The sequence below is a fragment of the Ctenopharyngodon idella genome, chromosome 8, assembly GCF_019924925.1.
Source record: "Ctenopharyngodon idella isolate HZGC_01 chromosome 8, HZGC01, whole genome shotgun sequence".
NCBI lineage: Eukaryota > Metazoa > Chordata > Actinopteri > Cypriniformes > Xenocyprididae > Ctenopharyngodon > Ctenopharyngodon idella.
The window spans coordinates 4,672,935-4,690,625 of record NC_067227.1 but is presented as its reverse complement, the minus strand read 5'-3'; the positions used below and the strand labels follow the sequence as shown (position 1 = coordinate 4,690,625).

The 17,691-nt window shown below is 35.6% G+C and overlaps 1 protein-coding gene across 1 annotated transcript in view; it reads right to left on the bottom strand.

Moving 5' to 3' along the window:
• Positions 1 to 258: 258 nt before the first annotated feature.
• The window catches only part of mfn2 (mitofusin 2), a 31,275-nt gene continuing 13,842 nt past the window's right edge, over positions 259 to 17,691 (bottom strand). The window contains exons 5-18 of the mRNA XM_051901881.1: positions 14,942 to 15,066; positions 11,963 to 12,071; positions 10,820 to 10,927; positions 10,567 to 10,720; positions 9,745 to 9,812; positions 9,539 to 9,660; positions 8,382 to 8,508; positions 8,017 to 8,121; positions 7,575 to 7,677; positions 7,271 to 7,491; positions 5,676 to 5,831; positions 4,416 to 4,612; positions 3,734 to 3,868; positions 259 to 1,683 (exon numbers count right to left, since the gene is read on the bottom strand). Of these exons, the coding sequence (XP_051757841.1) occupies positions 1,614 to 1,683; positions 3,734 to 3,868; positions 4,416 to 4,612; positions 5,676 to 5,831; positions 7,271 to 7,491; positions 7,575 to 7,677; positions 8,017 to 8,121; positions 8,382 to 8,508; positions 9,539 to 9,660; positions 9,745 to 9,812; positions 10,567 to 10,720; positions 10,820 to 10,927; positions 11,963 to 12,071; positions 14,942 to 15,066 (1,800 nt within the window). The 3' untranslated portion in view covers positions 259 to 1,613. The remainder of the gene's footprint in view (positions 1,684 to 3,733; positions 3,869 to 4,415; positions 4,613 to 5,675; positions 5,832 to 7,270; positions 7,492 to 7,574; positions 7,678 to 8,016; positions 8,122 to 8,381; positions 8,509 to 9,538; positions 9,661 to 9,744; positions 9,813 to 10,566; positions 10,721 to 10,819; positions 10,928 to 11,962; positions 12,072 to 14,941; positions 15,067 to 17,691) is intronic.

Below are 17,691 nucleotides of genomic sequence, written 5' to 3'. Positions count from 1 at the left end.
TGACTGGCTACAAGTGTGTTTTGGTGCAAAATAAAAATGTTGAAATTCCCTAATATTTCCAAGTTTTCCACGACTGTGGAAACCCTGACTGTTAATGGGCATACTAGCCATTCAGTAGAAACTCATAATGAAAAACTGTTAGATGTGTGCATTATTGCCCTAAGTAAACATGAACTGCAAAAAAAGCCATTTATGTTTCTTTAAGCTTTAGGTGAAAACTGACATTTACCACAGGCTTTACAGAGACAAATCAGTCTATTGTTCATTGTTCAACAGTGTCACTTTATTATTTCCTCTAACAGTAATAGTGAATGACAATAAATTACAACGGTCGGCATGCTCATCTATACATTACTGTTGACATAGCTCAGTGTACCATTCTCTTTCTAATAAACCTGCTGGAAATAAAGACGAAAAGCAGCAAAATATAAAGTGCACATCACAAGAGCTCTCCAGATCACTTTCTTCAACACTTGGCACACATCATAATCCAAACTAAACATGTTACCATACACTATACCATACATATGTAAGGAACTAACAGGTTAGTAATGGATCACATACATTTACAGTCAGATCTCACAGATTTCAAATGTGGACGTCAGAGTTGGAATAAATGTATGATGAACTTGTAATTATATGCTTAGCTTAACTGGTGTCCAGGTTTACATAAAGCTAGTTTTCCTTTTCAATTCATAAATACCATGTTATATTAATATTCATTTATCCCACATTGCTACTAAACAAATGATTAGTAGCAAAATGGTGCAGTTATGGAAGAAAAAAACTAAAGAGGCACCAGAAAATCGCTGATTTCATTAAGTCACATTACTCAAAAAAAATACTTAATTTTTTTTAAATGTTGCCAAAAGTGTCAGACAGATCATGACTTTGGGAACAGGGTGACAGAAATATAATTTATATTTGCTAATTTACGAGTAATTGAGGATGAAACTGACAGTACTCAGCTTTCATTTTCACTGAATTCCAACAGACTCCAGTAAAGAAGAGATCAACCTCCTTACAGCATCCCAGTGAGAGTCCGCCACATGCTAGCAAAGAATCAGATCCCAGACTTTGCAAACAACTGGAATGGAGACACTGCATTACGCTTACATAACGTTACATATGTCAAACATTATAGAGTTGTGACAAAGACCAAAGAAGAGAATGCCACATTAAGTTCATCGGCATACTGCACACCGTCAGACTAAATACAAGGCACGTGAGAGACCGCTTAAAATGGACATCTCACTTTTCGCAACTTGCTGTGGCATGCTAAGAAAATGTATATGGGAATTTATATAACACAATCTACAAAGAGATCAACCACTTTACACGACCTCTTATGTCAAGAATAAATAATTACCCTGTATTAAATACAAAAGAAACAGTGTGTACAAAAACAAAAGGAAGCTCTCTTTAAAGTGGCACATGTCACTACTCTCAAAGGCAAAAAACAAAACAAAACATGAAATGACCAATATTTGGTATGCTCAAATAAATGGTTGAAAGCGTGGCTAAGTGTTAGATTATCTGCAGTAGATATTAAAAGTGCAGCAGTGGGAGATGAGCTGCTCTACACGCTCAAACAGTTGCTTCAGACAGAATCTCTATCGACCCTGCTGAAGGTACTGCTGGGTAAACATGTTTAGCTCACTGTCCAGCCAACCAGCTTTATTCCTGTAGAAAAAAAAAAAAAAAATGTTAAGAAAAGTACAATTAATAAACATCACAAATAATTGAAATGATTTTAATGTGCTTTATTTTTGCCAATTATTTCTGTTTAGTTGGAATGGTTCCTCTGAAAGAAAAAAAAAAAAAATTCTACCCTTTTATGCCATTTGCATTTCAAAAGTTTGGGGTTGGTATAAGATTTTTTAAAAGGTTTTTGAAAGAAGTCTGGTCACACTTTATATTAGATGTCTTTAACTACTATGTACTTGCATGAAAAAAATAATTTGGTTACACTTTATTTTAAGATGTCCTTAATGTTACAGTGTAATTATACATTTAGGTACTGAGTGATATTAATTAAAAAACGTACTTAATACAAGGTTAGGATTAGGTTTGGTTTAGGGTTAGTTGCATGTAATTATGCATAATTTATAGTTATTACTATAGTAACTACGTGTAATGTGTAACAAGGACACTAAAATAGTGTTACCAATAATTCTTATGTACAATGTATTGTGTTCATATTGTATTGCAAAACACTTTTGCTGCTATTGAGGTGGGATACGGGTAAGGTCAGGGACAGGTTTGGTAGTATGGGTAGGTTTAAGGGTGGGTTCAAGTGTAAGGGAAGGGTCAACGGTGTAATTATAGATGTAATTACATGCAGGTATTTTTAAAATATAAATATAAGTACAATGTTAAATCATGTATGTACGCAATAAGTGCGCTGTATCGAACTAAAATGTTAGTACATAGTAGATAAAAGCCTCTTTTCCGCCATCAAGCCGAACAGTTTCAGCAGGGGCGTAAAGCCGCGAATGTTTGGATATCTTATCTTTCTCACAGAGCTTAACAATTAATTAGAAAAAAAAAATGTAAATAAAATTACAGCTGCCGCGATTACCTAATTATGAAAAGTGCATATTACAGCATTATATTTATACTTTCTCCCATGAAAGGTTACTACTTACAACATGCTTTTGCAGCACTGAGCATTGTAGACAATCACAGACATGTCTATTGAACACAACGGCCAATCAGGCATTTAAACGAGTCGCTGCGCTGAAGATCTGTTTTGCGTAAGCAAAAGCAGCTAAACATTTAATATTTGACAACTGTTTATAGAATTAGAAATAGTTTATAGTTTATAGAGATATAGAAACGTTCAATGACCGATAGTCATTTGCATCACTTCCTGGATATTACTAACTTTTTTTAAATCAAAAATTTCACCGTTTTGAATTGAAAATATACTAATCATTTACATGATTAATGTTCATAACCGAATGTGATGACGCAAGAAACATTTTGCGTTTTCGACATTTAGATAAAGAGTGAATGTGTGCATACTGCATAAAATGGTAACACTTTACAATAAGGTTTCATTAGTTAACATTAGTTAACTACTTTAGTTAACATGAATTAAGAACTTCTAAAGCATTTATTAATCTAAATTAATGTGAATTTCAATATTTACTAATGCATTATTAAAATCTTGTTAACATTAGTTAATGCACTGTGAACTAACATGAACAAACAATGAACAGCTGTATTTTCATTAACTAACGTTAACGAAGATTAGTAAATACAGTAACAAATGTATTGCTCATGGTTAGTTCATGTTAGTTAATACATTAACTAATGTTTAACTAATGAACCTGATTGTAAAGTGTTACCAAAATAACTTACTTATTTTAATATATTTTAAAATGTAATTTACTCCTATGATGGCAAAGCTGATTCTCAGCATCATTACTCCAGATTTCTGGATTCTTTGATGAATATAAAAGCATTTACTCAAAATAAAAAAAAAGCTTTGTAAAATTATAAATGTCTGTATTATCCCTTTTAATCAATTTAGTAATTAAAAGTATTAATTTCGGAGGGAGGGGGGTGGGGGAGTTACCGGCCACAAACTTTTCAACTGTAATGTATATATGTTGTCACAGTGTAGTAAGATCTATTCCTGAGCAAAACAACATATAAATTAAGTTGACTGCTAAACAGCAAATGCTCAATCAAACATGTTACAGTCAAAGATGTCACAGACTCTCACCTGAGCAGTTTGGCTTTACTCTGCAGGGAGTCCAACTGTTCGATCTTGCTGTTCAAATCCCGAATCTCATCCTCCAACTGCTGTCTGGTCACATCCACCTGCTGACACAGCTGAGAGAAGGTGCTGGCCAGCTCCCTGTGCCAAACAAGAATTTGTTTATAGGAAAGCAGTCTGGATTCAACAATGCTTGAAAAACACATTTCTGTGAACACAACTACAGAAAGCAAATCTCTTAAAATAGGTACTTCATAAATTGTTCATATGTTTATTTTCTCCACCAGAGGGCAGTAGTGAATAGGTGTTCAGGTCACTGAAATCTGTATTTACTGTATATACAAGTGCTTATATAATGTCTGAATAACACAACATTTGCACTGACATCAAGATTCAGATTAACTATTCAAAAAATCTACACTCTGGATTATACTAGATTAAGAGGCTTTGTATGATTCGAAAAAAAACTTTCACACAGGATGTCAGACATCTATTTTACTACCTTACATGATGTTATTTGTTATCATTCTAGAGTCTGGGGTCAGTATTTTTTCCCCGAAAGAAATTAATACTTTTTATTCAGCATTAGTGCACTTCTGATACATTGCATATATATTATTTGATTCCATGTAGTATTTGACATGACACTACTTTGCTACAGCAAAGGTGGATTCAGACTCAGACTTACTGCTGAACCTGATGGCTGCAGTTGGACCCCGTGTAGCTGACGATGAGCTGTAGTTTCTCACTGGCGTAGTCCACAAACTGTCTTTTAAACGTTCTTTCTTTGGCCCTAGTGGTCCATGTGAGTCTCTCATACACGTACAGCAGTCCATAGAGACCCACAGACAGAGCAATGAGCCTCCAGCCCACTGCTTTCCAGATCTGAGACACAGAGAAAGAAAATCACACATACATTTGAAAAGAAGATATTCCAGTTATAATGACTTAAGTTATTAGACAAGAAAATGACATGAGGGTGAGTAAATAATGACAAAATATTTATTTGCAGGTTAACTAAATACACTGCCGTTCAAAAGATTTAAGATTGTTTTCATTTAAGAAGTCCCTTATCCTCACTACAGCTGCATTTATTGAATTAAAAATACAGTAAAAACAGTAATATATTTTTGTAAAAAATTTTCAAAACACTGCTTCATAAAGATTCGAAGCTTTACAAATCTTGTTTCGAATCAGTGATTTGGAGTGTGTATCAAACTGCCAAAGTCACGCCCCCCCAGTTACATTTCGAAACACTTATGACGTAACGAAGCCTCGTTTGCTGAAATCACGTGACAGTTTGATACACGCTCCGAACCACCGATTCAAAACAAAAGATTCATTAAGCTTCGAAGCTTCATGAAGCAGTGATTTGAAATCACCAAATCACTAGATATTGTTGAATAAAATCGTTATTTTGTTTTTTTTGGCGCACAAAAAGTATTCTCGTCGCTTCATAACATTAAGGTTGAACCACCGTAGTCACATGAACTGTTTTAAATATGTCTTTAGTAGCTTTCTGGGCATCTGAAAGTGTTAATTATCATTATCATCAACATTAAAGTGTTAATGTTGGGTTTCTCTACCCAACATTTTAAAAAAATATATTATATTTAAATTCCTTAAATAATATAATTATTTATTTAAATTATTATATTCAAATATTACATCTAAATTAAATAAAAAAAAATTATAAGTACAATGAAAATACAGGTATCAGTACTGTATCGGGAGTGCCAAAAATGAAAGTATCAGTATCGATACTTATTATTCACAATATTACTGTTTTTACTGTATTTTTCATCAAATAATTGCAGCCGTGGTGAGCATTGGAGACTTCTTTTAACAGCATAAAAAATCTTTCCGACCCCAAACTTCTGAACAGTAGTGTATATATTGTAGGAACACATGCATTTTGGCATGTTAGAGATATGTGGTATGTTCTTACCACTCCTCCAACAACTATAATGCCCATTGATGTCCGAGAGGTGAGTGATGCCAATCCTGTCACCATAGAAACCATAAGCTCTTCCTGGGTCATGGATCCTTGAGGGTAAGGTGGCATACTAGTGCTGACTGGAGTGATGGCCAGGGGCCTGGGAACCTGTCAACACAGCACACATGCTTTATCAATCAGAACCCAACACAGGATGTAGGGCACTGTAATTTCTGTGATGTGGAAAATGCACAGAATCATGAAATCCAGTAATAAAAATGGAATTTACAGTATAATGCAGAATTTCACAGAATTTGGAAAATTTTGGATAAATAAATCAAAGCTAGGGCTGTACACTTAATCAAATTGTAATTAAATATTAAATATTAAAATATTAAGTCTGCAAGCATGTCTCTGAAAATTTCTGAAAAATAAAACACTTCATAGGGCCATATTTTTGTAATGATTCTAATAAAACATTTAATTCATTACAACAAAATCAAGAAAAATTTAAACGGAATGAAACAGAATTCGGGAAAAAATTAAACTGATTTCCTAAAAATGTAATTTTAGTTAAACTTTTAATACATTGTTGTTAAATTAAATCATGATAAATTTCAGATAAATCAAGTAATTTAACTGTTAACTGACTAATTGATTACTAAAATATAATTTAACCTAGGGCTGGACGATTAATCGATAAGTAAAAATCGAAATATCGAAACCGAAATTCAGAAATTCAGAATTTTCCCATGTCGGTTATTTCGTTTTTTCAATCCTGTTAATGCTTCCTACTTAAGAACATACTACCGTGTGTGTAGCCACGTGACTCCGCCCCGTACAGTCAACACGCAGGTGAACGCAGAGTAATCACAGAGACGGCGCGCGAGCGGTGAGCCTTGCGTCTTCACTAAACTTTGTCAGTTGTATGTGTTTCAAGGTTTGCCAGTTCAGACATTCAAGCGATTTAGACGATCGGACGTGTATTATTATATCGAGCTACTGTGCTCGTGCAGCTGCATTGTGGCACGAACACTCATACAAACAGTAGCTGCACAAAACAGTGAAGATCGCGCGCACTGAGAAGCAGAAACTAGCTGTCAGTGCTGTCCTGTGATTTATCACTAAAGTAGCTTAGAAACTCAAAAGTTATTATAGCATATATTTTTTACTTTTGAAGTAACTATTTACAACCCACAGCTTCACAATTAATAGAGAGACGGTATGACTAATTCACACACGTAATCGCTCTTATTATGTACTGGTACTGTGCTAATTTATCTTTATCTGATTTACAACGAGCAGAAATCTGTAAGAAATGTTACGAACCATAGATAAAATAACTGCTGAAAGTGAGCTGTTATGTCAGATCGCTCTTTCAAAAGGAAAAAATATCCCACCTTTAATAGTCAAGTAAATTTACAGTACAAACCTTGTAAGTGAACTATGAGGGCAAAAAAAAAAAAAAAAAACCCAGAAACAAAATAATCGTTCATTAATCGTAATCGAGGTAAAATGTTTAATTAATCGAGGTTTTGATTTTAGGCCATAATTGTCCAGCCCTAATTTAACCATTAAACTGTAGTCCAGGGAAAAAAAAAACGGACCTGGTCATTGTAGCCCATGAGAGCGCGGCGTGTGTTTTTGGGACCCAGGAAACGGTTGACCAGCATGGTCCATCCCAGGGAGAAGTGAAAGCTGATGTCTTCCTGGAAGTCGCTGCAGAGTTTGTCACAGTTGAGGTCGTAGCTGAGGGCGAAGCACTGTCTGGGCACAATCTTATCCACCTGCTCTCGAATGCCGATGGGCAGCAAGGGCTTCAGACCCTCTGGAACGATCACAAGTGTCTCATTAAGCTGCTGTTACTGGTATGAGCCGTTTGAAAGCTCACCGAATGAGAGAGATACTGACCTATCATTTCAGTCTGTGTGGATTGCAGCGCTACAGTTATCGCACTGGAGCATCTGTCTGACATATTCCTGCCAAGACCGTCCTCTATGTGCCTGTGGAGCTCCTAAAATCAAACATTCCAGCAAAACATGACAAAAAAGAAAGAAAAATCATCACCTTTTAAAATTAGAGCTACAAAAGATTAACACATTAACTACAAAATAAATACATTTTAAAAAATCATGAAATTAATCACTAACTGCTTTTATCAGTATACAGCCCTATGTAAAAGTGAAAGTTAACAAGATAAGATCAAATGACATTTTTGGGTAGCTGGGGAATTTCCATGTGGAGAATTAGATGTTGACACTAAACATTAAACAATAGTGGATAAAGGAGCGTACAAATAAAAAGGAGAAGACGTGTGGGCAATTGGAGGAAGTCAAATTCAAGTCCAACTCACGTTCTTGTATACTTTGAGCACCACTTGTGAAGGATGAAAGTCCATGTGGAAGTCATCCACTAGTACAGCCAGTCTCCGGATCTCCTCTGCCATAGCATTAGATACCTACACATCCAGATGAGCAGGTTAAAAGCTGGAAACAACCTTGCAAATGCCAGTTTTATTATGCTTGAAACTTAGATTGAAATTTGAAGTCACTAAAGACTCCCTACTTGTATCAACATTTTCCAGAATGCCCATGACCAAAAAGTAATGCCTTGAAAGTGACATTATGTTTACATTTAAATCTTTAAAAGATCAAATGAAATCTATAAAACAAAAGATAAAAGATCTAACAAAAAAGCGAGTCATAAATGGAGCATCACCTGTTTCTCCACCTCCTCTGTGATCTTTTTGATTTTGCTCTTACAGTCCAGAGTGAGCAGATCCAGCTGTTTATCGATGAACTCCAGCCTGTCCTCCCTCTCCTCCTTCATCTCTAAACAATGAATCCTGAACAAGAACACAAAAAATCATTATACTAAATATTAATTTCAGTCTATGCATAGTCAACTATCATTCAAATATGATAAACCAAATTCTTTTTAATATTTTTTTTTTGTCATATTGAGTAGTCCTGTACAGACTGAAAGCTCAATGGATTAAAATATATGGACTAATAGACGAAAATATTCTATATAGATTTATGAAAAGTTTTTTTCTTATTTGACGACAATAAACAACTGAATATTTCGTTAAAAATGTATATATATATATATATATACACACACACACACACATATATATATAAATAAAATATATACACACACACACACATACATACATACATACATACATACATATATATATATATATATATATATATATATATATATATTTTTTTTTTTTTTTTTTTTTTTTAAATAAAATGATACTTAATTTAATCAAAAATGACAGTAAATATACTTAAACAAATGCAGCCTTGGTGAACAAGAATCTTCTTTCCAAAAAAATCTTACCAATCTCAAACATTTGAACAGTAGTGTTTTTAACACAGATATTTGTATGCACTATGCACAAATACATCAATATATTGTCAAAATCAACTGTTTACCTACAAATATCAGTTTTGTTTGATTAAACCAATTTATTCAGTTGATTTGAAAAAAAGATATCCTAAATGATCCTGAGAAATGAATTGAACCTCAACTTTGTTAAATTTTAAATTAGAGATACTATCAAAATATATATTTCTCTGAAGAATCTAATCTTTGAATTGTGAGACAAGGGAGGACCACAAAACCAGTGTAAATGTGATGTCTTTAAGAAATTTCAAGACCAAGTAAAAAGCTCATAAAAATCACTGCAAAATTACAATTTTGATTAAAAAGTAAATGTAAGTTGTGGATATTATCACTTCAAAATTTGACTTCCTCAGGCTGTAACAGCACAATCAGGCACTAAGCTCATTTCAATGTCAGCAGTGGATCAGTGTTTAGTGTGATGGATTACTGCTAAGAAAAGCAGGCGTCTTTGCGCTCACCTCTGCTCTTGAGCTGCAATGTGCACAGAGTCCATGATCAGACGCAGAGCTTCAGAAATCTGCTTGGCTCTCATTGTGTGCTGCTCGAACTTAGTCTTCACTGCTGACTGGGAGATGCACTCCTGTAAGCATACACGTATACGACAGTTAGACAAACACACAGGCACATTTAAACCAATCACACTCCCAAACCCAACAACACTCACCTCAAAACGCCTTTCAAAATTCTGAAACTCAAACATTCTCGCTTGAAAACCTTCAGCCAGAGCACCACCTGAAAATCCAACAAGAATGCCTTTACAGGGATCATATCATGGAAAAAGGATTTCTTTTTGTTGTTGTTGCTCTTTCAAAACAAGAGTTTGATGCTTAAATGTACATATACATTTAAGTTTAAACATGAAAGAATATTAACAATTGTAATGCAGGTTTTCACAAAATGGGGGTTCGCAAAAACCCTGGGCGTTCGATGATGAAAAACTAATTACTGTACATCAAATAAAACATTAAAATAAATGAGTCTGCACAATTAATCAAAATAAAACTGAACTCGCTATATAGCTTAGTACGATTATCAAATCAAATGCTGCGATTTAATTAAGACTTTAAGTTTTGAATATTTAAAAAAGTGAAGAATTTAAGAAGACATAAATATTGGTATTATTACTGTTAAAGTGTAAAATAAAACATTTTATTATATTATTTATTGATTCAAAACTAATAATAATAATTACTATTATTTAATTTGATTGGATTACTTAAAAACACCAGATTGAATGTATTGAGACTCTATCATAAAAACAGGTTTGAGTCCACTTTAATGTCCAGCTATAAAGTGAAATGTTTATCAAATTGCAATATGTGACAATATAATTTTTTGTTGTGTAGCCCTATATATATATAAAGAATTTTAAAATATAAACAATCAAAATAAAATATTTACCAAAAAATAGTTTATATTGTAAATATTTAATGTATAAAGGGTTTAGCTGACAAAAATTTGGGAATCCCTGTTGTAATAAATCTACCTGCTTCAGGCATTCCCTGGGCTTTCTGGACACGTGCCTGAAGAGCTTCTTTAGCAGAGACGAAGAAGATCCGATCACTGGCCTGAGCTCGGTCCACCACCCGCAGCTCATCCACTAAAAAACTACTGCAGCGGTCCATGTGCTGCCGTCTCACCTGACAAACACACAAGTTTCATTATTAAGAGTTAAAATGCATCTCACGGTTAACAGACTCAGAGAATTCATGTTGTTTGTTGTGTCATGTAAGTCACACCTCTTCCATGTACTCGGGCTCGCTGGCTGAGGCATCCCAGCGGTTGTTCAGGATGAAGATATTGGGGCTGGAGAGGCGCTCGTTCACTTTGTGAAAGAATGATTTTTCCTTTGAGAGGGCAGAGGGGAGCCATATTTTAATGAACTGACACCAGTGAGTGCACAAACTCACAGGGACTGGAGAAAAATGGAAGTTAAAGGGATAGTTCACCCAAAATGAAAATTATCCAATGATTTACTCACCCTCAAGCCATCCTAGGTGTGTATGTCTATCTTTTTTCAGACGATCACAATCTGAGCTATATTAAAAAAATATCCTGGCTCTTCCAAGCTTTAAATTGGTAGTGAAGGGGGCGTTGTATTTTGATGCCCAAAAAAGTGCATCCATCCATCATAAAAGTAATCCACACGACACCAGGGGGTTAATAAAGGTCTTCTGAAGTGAAGCGATGGGTTTTTGTAAGAAAAACATCGATATTTAAAACTTTATATACTATAATATCTAGCTTCCAGCAAACGGCCATATGCATCAAGTTACGACGGAAGTGTAACCTCTGACCCAAAGCATGACGTATTGACGAACGTGGAAGCGCAGAGGATAGAGCAAAAAAAAAACACTGGTCATGAATTAGAAGTCTAAAACAAGAATTTTCAAAGAGAAAAGTCAGAGGATTTTGATATAAGAGAAGAGGTGCTTGAGTGTGTTGCCCATCCCCATTTGTTTAAACCGCAAGAGCTTACGATACTCCTATATCGCATCAGAAGTTACTCTTTCGCCATAAATCATCTGCCAGAAGCCAGTTATTAAAGTTTAAATATCGACATTTTTCTTACAAATTGATGCACTTTTTTGGGCTTTAAAATACAACGCCCCATTCACTACCATTATAAAGCTTAGAAGAGCAAGGATATTTTTTTAACTCCGATTGTGTTTGTCTTAAAGACGATAGTCATATACACCTAGGATGGCTTGAGGGTGAGTAAATCACGGGATAATTTTCATTTTTGGGTGAGCTATCTCTTTAATCATGCTTGACAAGTCATATTTTGCTTTGCAATAAAGATTTATACACAAATCTTAACAACACATGAAATCAGTGCAAATACTACTGCAATAATGTCCGTAAGTTCATATTAGACTCACTGTTTGCATTAAAGTGGACTCTGAATTGGCCACCAGCACAAAAACGTCAGCATCAAGGCAGAATTTGTCAATCCAGCTGTCCAACTCTGTTGTGACATCGATGCCAGGGCTTGAAAAGGAAGATTAGGTATCAGTTTTAGACTGACAGATAGGGCTGGGTATCGTTCGATATCGATACCGATACCTTTTTCGATACCAATTTTATAAAATCTGTTTTAACAAGATTACATTACCTCAAAAAAATTCTTTGGTTTTATATTTTGTTTGACTTTTTTTTTTTTTTATACAGACTCAAAGACTTATCTACTGAGCCACTGCACAAAGGAATAAAAAAGTCTGTTTCTAAATTAACATTTATTTAAAATTAAAGTTCTTATTTGGCTAAATTACATTTCCTTAACTGCCTTTAACACAGGCTTTACTCCCTTCAAACTTATATTTTGTCACAGTTTCCTTACATCATTGTTGGACATATAATTAGCCTATATACAGTGGCACTTGAAAGTATGTGAACCACTTGCAGAATCTGTGAAAATGTGAAAAATTTTAACAAAATAAGAGAGATCATACAAAATGCATGTTATTTTTTATTTAGTACTGTCCTGATTAAGATATTTTACATAAAAGATGTTTACATATAATTCACAAGACAAAAAATAGCTGAATTTATTAAAATGACCCTGTTCAAAAGTTTGTGGACCACTGATTCTTAATACAGTGTGTGGTTACCTGGATGATCTACGACTGTTTTTTTTGTTTTGTGATGGTTGTTCATGAGTCCCTTGTTTGTTCTGAGCAGTTAAACTGAGCTCTGTTCTTCAGAAAAAATCTCCAGGTCCTGCGGATTCTTCAGATTTCCAGCATCTTTTGCATATTTGAACCCTTTACAGCAGTGACTGAATGATTTTGAGATCCATTTTTTCACACTGAGGACAACTGAGGGACTCAAACACAACTATTAAAAAAGGTTCAAACATTCACTGATGCTCCAGAAGGAAGCACGATGCATTAAAAGTCAGGGGGTGAAAACTTTTGAACAGGATGAACATGTACAAATTTTTCTTATTTTGTTTAAATATCAATTTTCTTCATTTAGTACTGCCCTTCGGAAGCAACAGAAGATACTTACATGTTTCCCGGAGACAAATTAAGTACAATTTACCTTGATCTTCAAATTCAAAAAGTTTTCACCCCCTGGCTCTTAATGCATTGTGTTTCCTCCTGGAGCGTCAGTGAATGTTTGAACCTTTTTTAATAGTTGTGTTTGAGTCCCTCAATTGTCCTCGGTGTGAAAAGACGGATCTCAAAATCATTCAGTCACTGCTGGAAAGGGTTCAAATATGCAAAAAATGCTTGAAATCTGAAGAATTTGCAGGACCTGGAGGATTTTTCTGAAGAACAGAGCTCAGTTTAACTGCTCAGGACAAACAAGGGACTCATGAACAACCATCACAAAACAAAAAAAAAACTGTCGTAGATCATCCAGGTAACCACACACAGTATTAAGAATCAATGGTTCACATATTTTTGAGTAGGGTCATTTTAATAAATTCAGCTATTTTTTTGTCTTGTGAATTATATGTAAACATCTTTTATGTAAAATATCTTACTCAGGACAGTACTAAATAAAAAATAACATGCATTTTGTATGATCTCTCTTATTTTGCTAACATTTTTCACATTTTCATAGATTCTGCAAGGGGTTCACAAACTTTCAAGTGGCACTGTATATAATATATAATTATAGAATTTGTTAGTTATGCTTGTGTATATTTTTAGTTCAAGCTGTTATGTTATAAAGCAATATCTCATGTAGGGTTTTCCTTTGTGTTTTATATAATGACCACTAGGAGGTGCTCTAGGCACATGCTTTCCTTGATTGGTTGTCTCTAAAGAGAAACAAGTTCAGTTGAAAACGAAAGTAAAAGAGTGACGCATGTTCGCTGTGTCTTGCCGTGAAATGAGAGTTCCATGTCTTTATTAAAAATCAACACATTAATGATTTATCACACATCCACCCGCAATTAATTGGAATGTTATTTTTTATTACTTGGCCCGACCCGCACATCATAAACATTATGTATGTATGCTTTTTCAGGAGACAACCGTTTGAAAATGTCCGCTCTGAGGATGTGGTTGATGCTTGCACACAGTGGCAGTATCAGGAGGATGCTGATACCCCTTTTCCACCAGAATTGTTCGCGTTCTGTTTCCATAGACTTGAGGAACGAACGCTGATGTAACGCTGCTGTGTGTTGTACCTGCCTATAACAAGTATAAAAACATTGCGCGTCCCGCTGTTTGTGCAGGCAGTGCGGCACTTCTGTTTTGCTGTTCACAGTATCTGGAGTGACTGTAGTGAACCGGCTGCTCGCATAAACAGCCGGTACTCTCACCTGTCCTTTTCGGAGATAGACTGAAAGTGAAACCGTTGATTCACTCGCACTCAGGGTCTCTCTCGCGCGGATAGTTTTATATATTTAGAAATAAATAACAATGTAGTGCAACGTTATTACATTGCTCAATAAAGACAGCATTTCTCCGCCCACTCTCCCCTGCTCTGTTTGGAGGTATCGAAATTTGGTACCTGAATGACAAGACACTTTTCGATACTCGATAGTATCGAGGCAATTCGGTCGGTACCTAAAAAGTATCGAATTCGATACCCAGCCCTACTGACAGATATTACTAATGTGACTTATGCACTAAATTGGTTATATAATGCAGTAGGCTTATAATGCCATTGTATTGGTATCCTTAAGCATCATATTAATATTAAAAACCAGGATCCAGCAAAGCAAATATAATAAATAAAAAATACATGCAAACAAAGTTTAATATGTGCAGAAAATTATAGATCTTTAAATTAAAACAGGCAATGTATTAGATGCAATGTTAAAGGACAACATTTCCGATAATAAATTATTTTCTAACAATATGTCAGTATGTCTCAGGCCTCACAGCCAACACTGTGTTTACCTGTCCACAAGTACCAGGTCATCACGTAGCAATGCACACTTTGCTTTAGGCCACATGACACACACAAGACTGCCTGCATCCAAATCCTCATCCTGATGTAAGGCATGGGCCAGCTGATTCACCGTCTGCCAACACACACACATGTGCACACATAGATTAGCAATACCACATAGCTTTATTCAGACTATTTTAAAATTAACTGAAATTTGAGAAGTCCTGTCATGAAAACTTTGATCACTCTTTTCAAATACACATGACATACTGTGCAGAAGTCACAAGCACAGGTTAGCCAATCAAATCAGATGTCCCTAGATATAAAGCTACTGGGGATGGGCCAGAATGGTTGTGTGGTTGACCAACACCTGAGTGGTTGATTAGTAGGGCTGACTAGTTTAATAATTTTAGCACAGATGACTTAAAGGTGCAGTAAGCAATTTCTGAGAAACGCTGTTGAAAGTGGATCAAACCGAGCAGTAGGATGTGGGCCCTATTTTAACAATCTAAGTGCATGGTCTAAAGTGCAAGGCGCAATTGCACTTAGGGCGTGTCCAAATCCCTTTTTGCTAGTTTAAGGGTGGGAAAATGGTCAGCGCACCAGGCGCATGGTCTAAAAGGTTTGTCTCTATTCTCTTAATGAGTAATGGGTGTGTTTTGGGCGTAATGTGCAATAAACCAATCAGAGTCTCATCTCCCATTCCCTTTATAAGCCAGTTGCGCTCGCGCCATGGCAGATTCGCTATTTACATGGTGGAATTTGCAAGCGGAAAAACTGAATCCTTCTCTAGTGAGGAAACGGATCTGCTCCTGCGTGAGGTTAAAGCGTGCGAGCAGACCATCTACGGGAAAAGCTAGATTCCACCAAAGCATTTTTATCTTTATGCACACAATAATAATCTTTTACACTGTAATCCTTTTATTTTTAATATTTGGCATGTTTGTGTGCTGCTGCGCGTCCCTGTGTGTGTAATAAGCAGAGTGTACACACGTTGTGCACCTGCATATAGGCACATATTACTAACATGCTCTTTAAATAACAAAACAAATTTTGCGCCTTCGACTTTAGACCAGGTTTCAGTTGGTCAATGGCGCAGTCTATTTCAGTTGCCTCAAAATAGTAACGCGCCAGCAATGCACCTGACAACACCTCGTTTTCAGACCAGCACGCCCATAGGCGCACAAAAGGGTGCAAATGCATTTGCTATTTAAACAACGTAGGACCGGAAAATGATAACTGCGTTGGGCTGCAACTAGCAAAAAACACTTGCGTCGCGCCTGGCGCCACATTGCGCAGGATGCATGATAGGGCCCTTATTATTAAACTATGTATAAATACATGATGCTGTTTTGTTCATGATAGTTAATGCAATTTATGAAATTGTTTTAAACAGTTTAAAACAGTTTAAACGTGATGCACTTTTTTTTACAGTGATGTTATTTCACTCACTGAATAAACAATATAATGCAGTGCATTAATATTTTGTTCAGTGCACCCTCTTGTGGCCTCAGGAGACAAGAAAAAGCTTTTTTTTCTCCTAACTGAAATTATGCCTTTTACATTTGAATATTAGTAATATTCAGATTTTCAGCCATTTTGACAGCCCTAGTGTGTGTTTGTTTGGGTTGATTACAAATATCAACAGTGTTCCTCAGAAATCACTTACTGCGCCTTTAAAGGGAGACACAATTCTCAAATAACTTAGAGCCACAACATCTCAGAGCTGTGCTTTAGTGTACTAACAGTCCTTTTGTGACATCTGGGATTTGTCTACAGTCCTAACTTGGTTATGAATACTTATATTCATACAGAACAATGGTTACTAGCTAAATATAACCTACAGACAATGTGAACAGAGCATCTGAATGATAGATGCTTTTGTGAGTGTGTGTGTGTGTACTCTACAGGATGTGTGACATAGTCACTCTCTTAATGCTTTTCACAGTGTCTCTTTCCATCTGAAAGAGGCCATTTCTGTCCTGCCTGACTGCATGTACATATGATGATGACAAACAAATGCACTCCATCCCAAGAGTGGGCCAAAGGTCATACAGTTCCTCTTGGCAAGTCTTGTTTGAGTTTATTACTTCTGATCCTTTACTCTCTGGTGTATGCTCCATATGCAATCACCGAAATGTGTTAATCACGGTGAGATCTAGAGCTCAAACATTGTTGTGAAAATTACTGTTGATGAAAAAAATCAACAACATTTTAAGAAGTCAAGGGAATTCGCTAGCAACGTTTAGTCACTAGATGTTTCCATCCAAAGTAGTGAATTAAACTTGGAAAACTGGAATATTGTATTAAACATGTAAAGAATAATTAAAAAGCACACCTCATTTTTTCAATAATTCAAAAGACAGGAGAAAATTATTCCGCTTCTACTACGGTTTTGGTTCATTTACCGTTGTTAGGCTGTAAGGACCTTTGCAATAAGTCATATAAAGTGGCGATATGGAACTGTCATGCGGTCGACAGACCTGGAACTACTTCATAGCTTTGCATTTACTGGAAAATAACTGCACACCTTAGAACATTGTCAACCAATCAAAATCAAGCATTCAACATCCCTATGGTACAACTGCGAAAAAAGCACCATTTTCATCCCATGCGCAGATGAAGAAAATAACGCACAGATGAAACACAATAATGAACACTGCCATGTTATCCTACGTTCAGAAGAGAGTGCCTGATGTTTTGGAACGCAATCATGTGAGACAGTTCTGTGAGTCCAGCTGGTTAATCCAGTTATCCA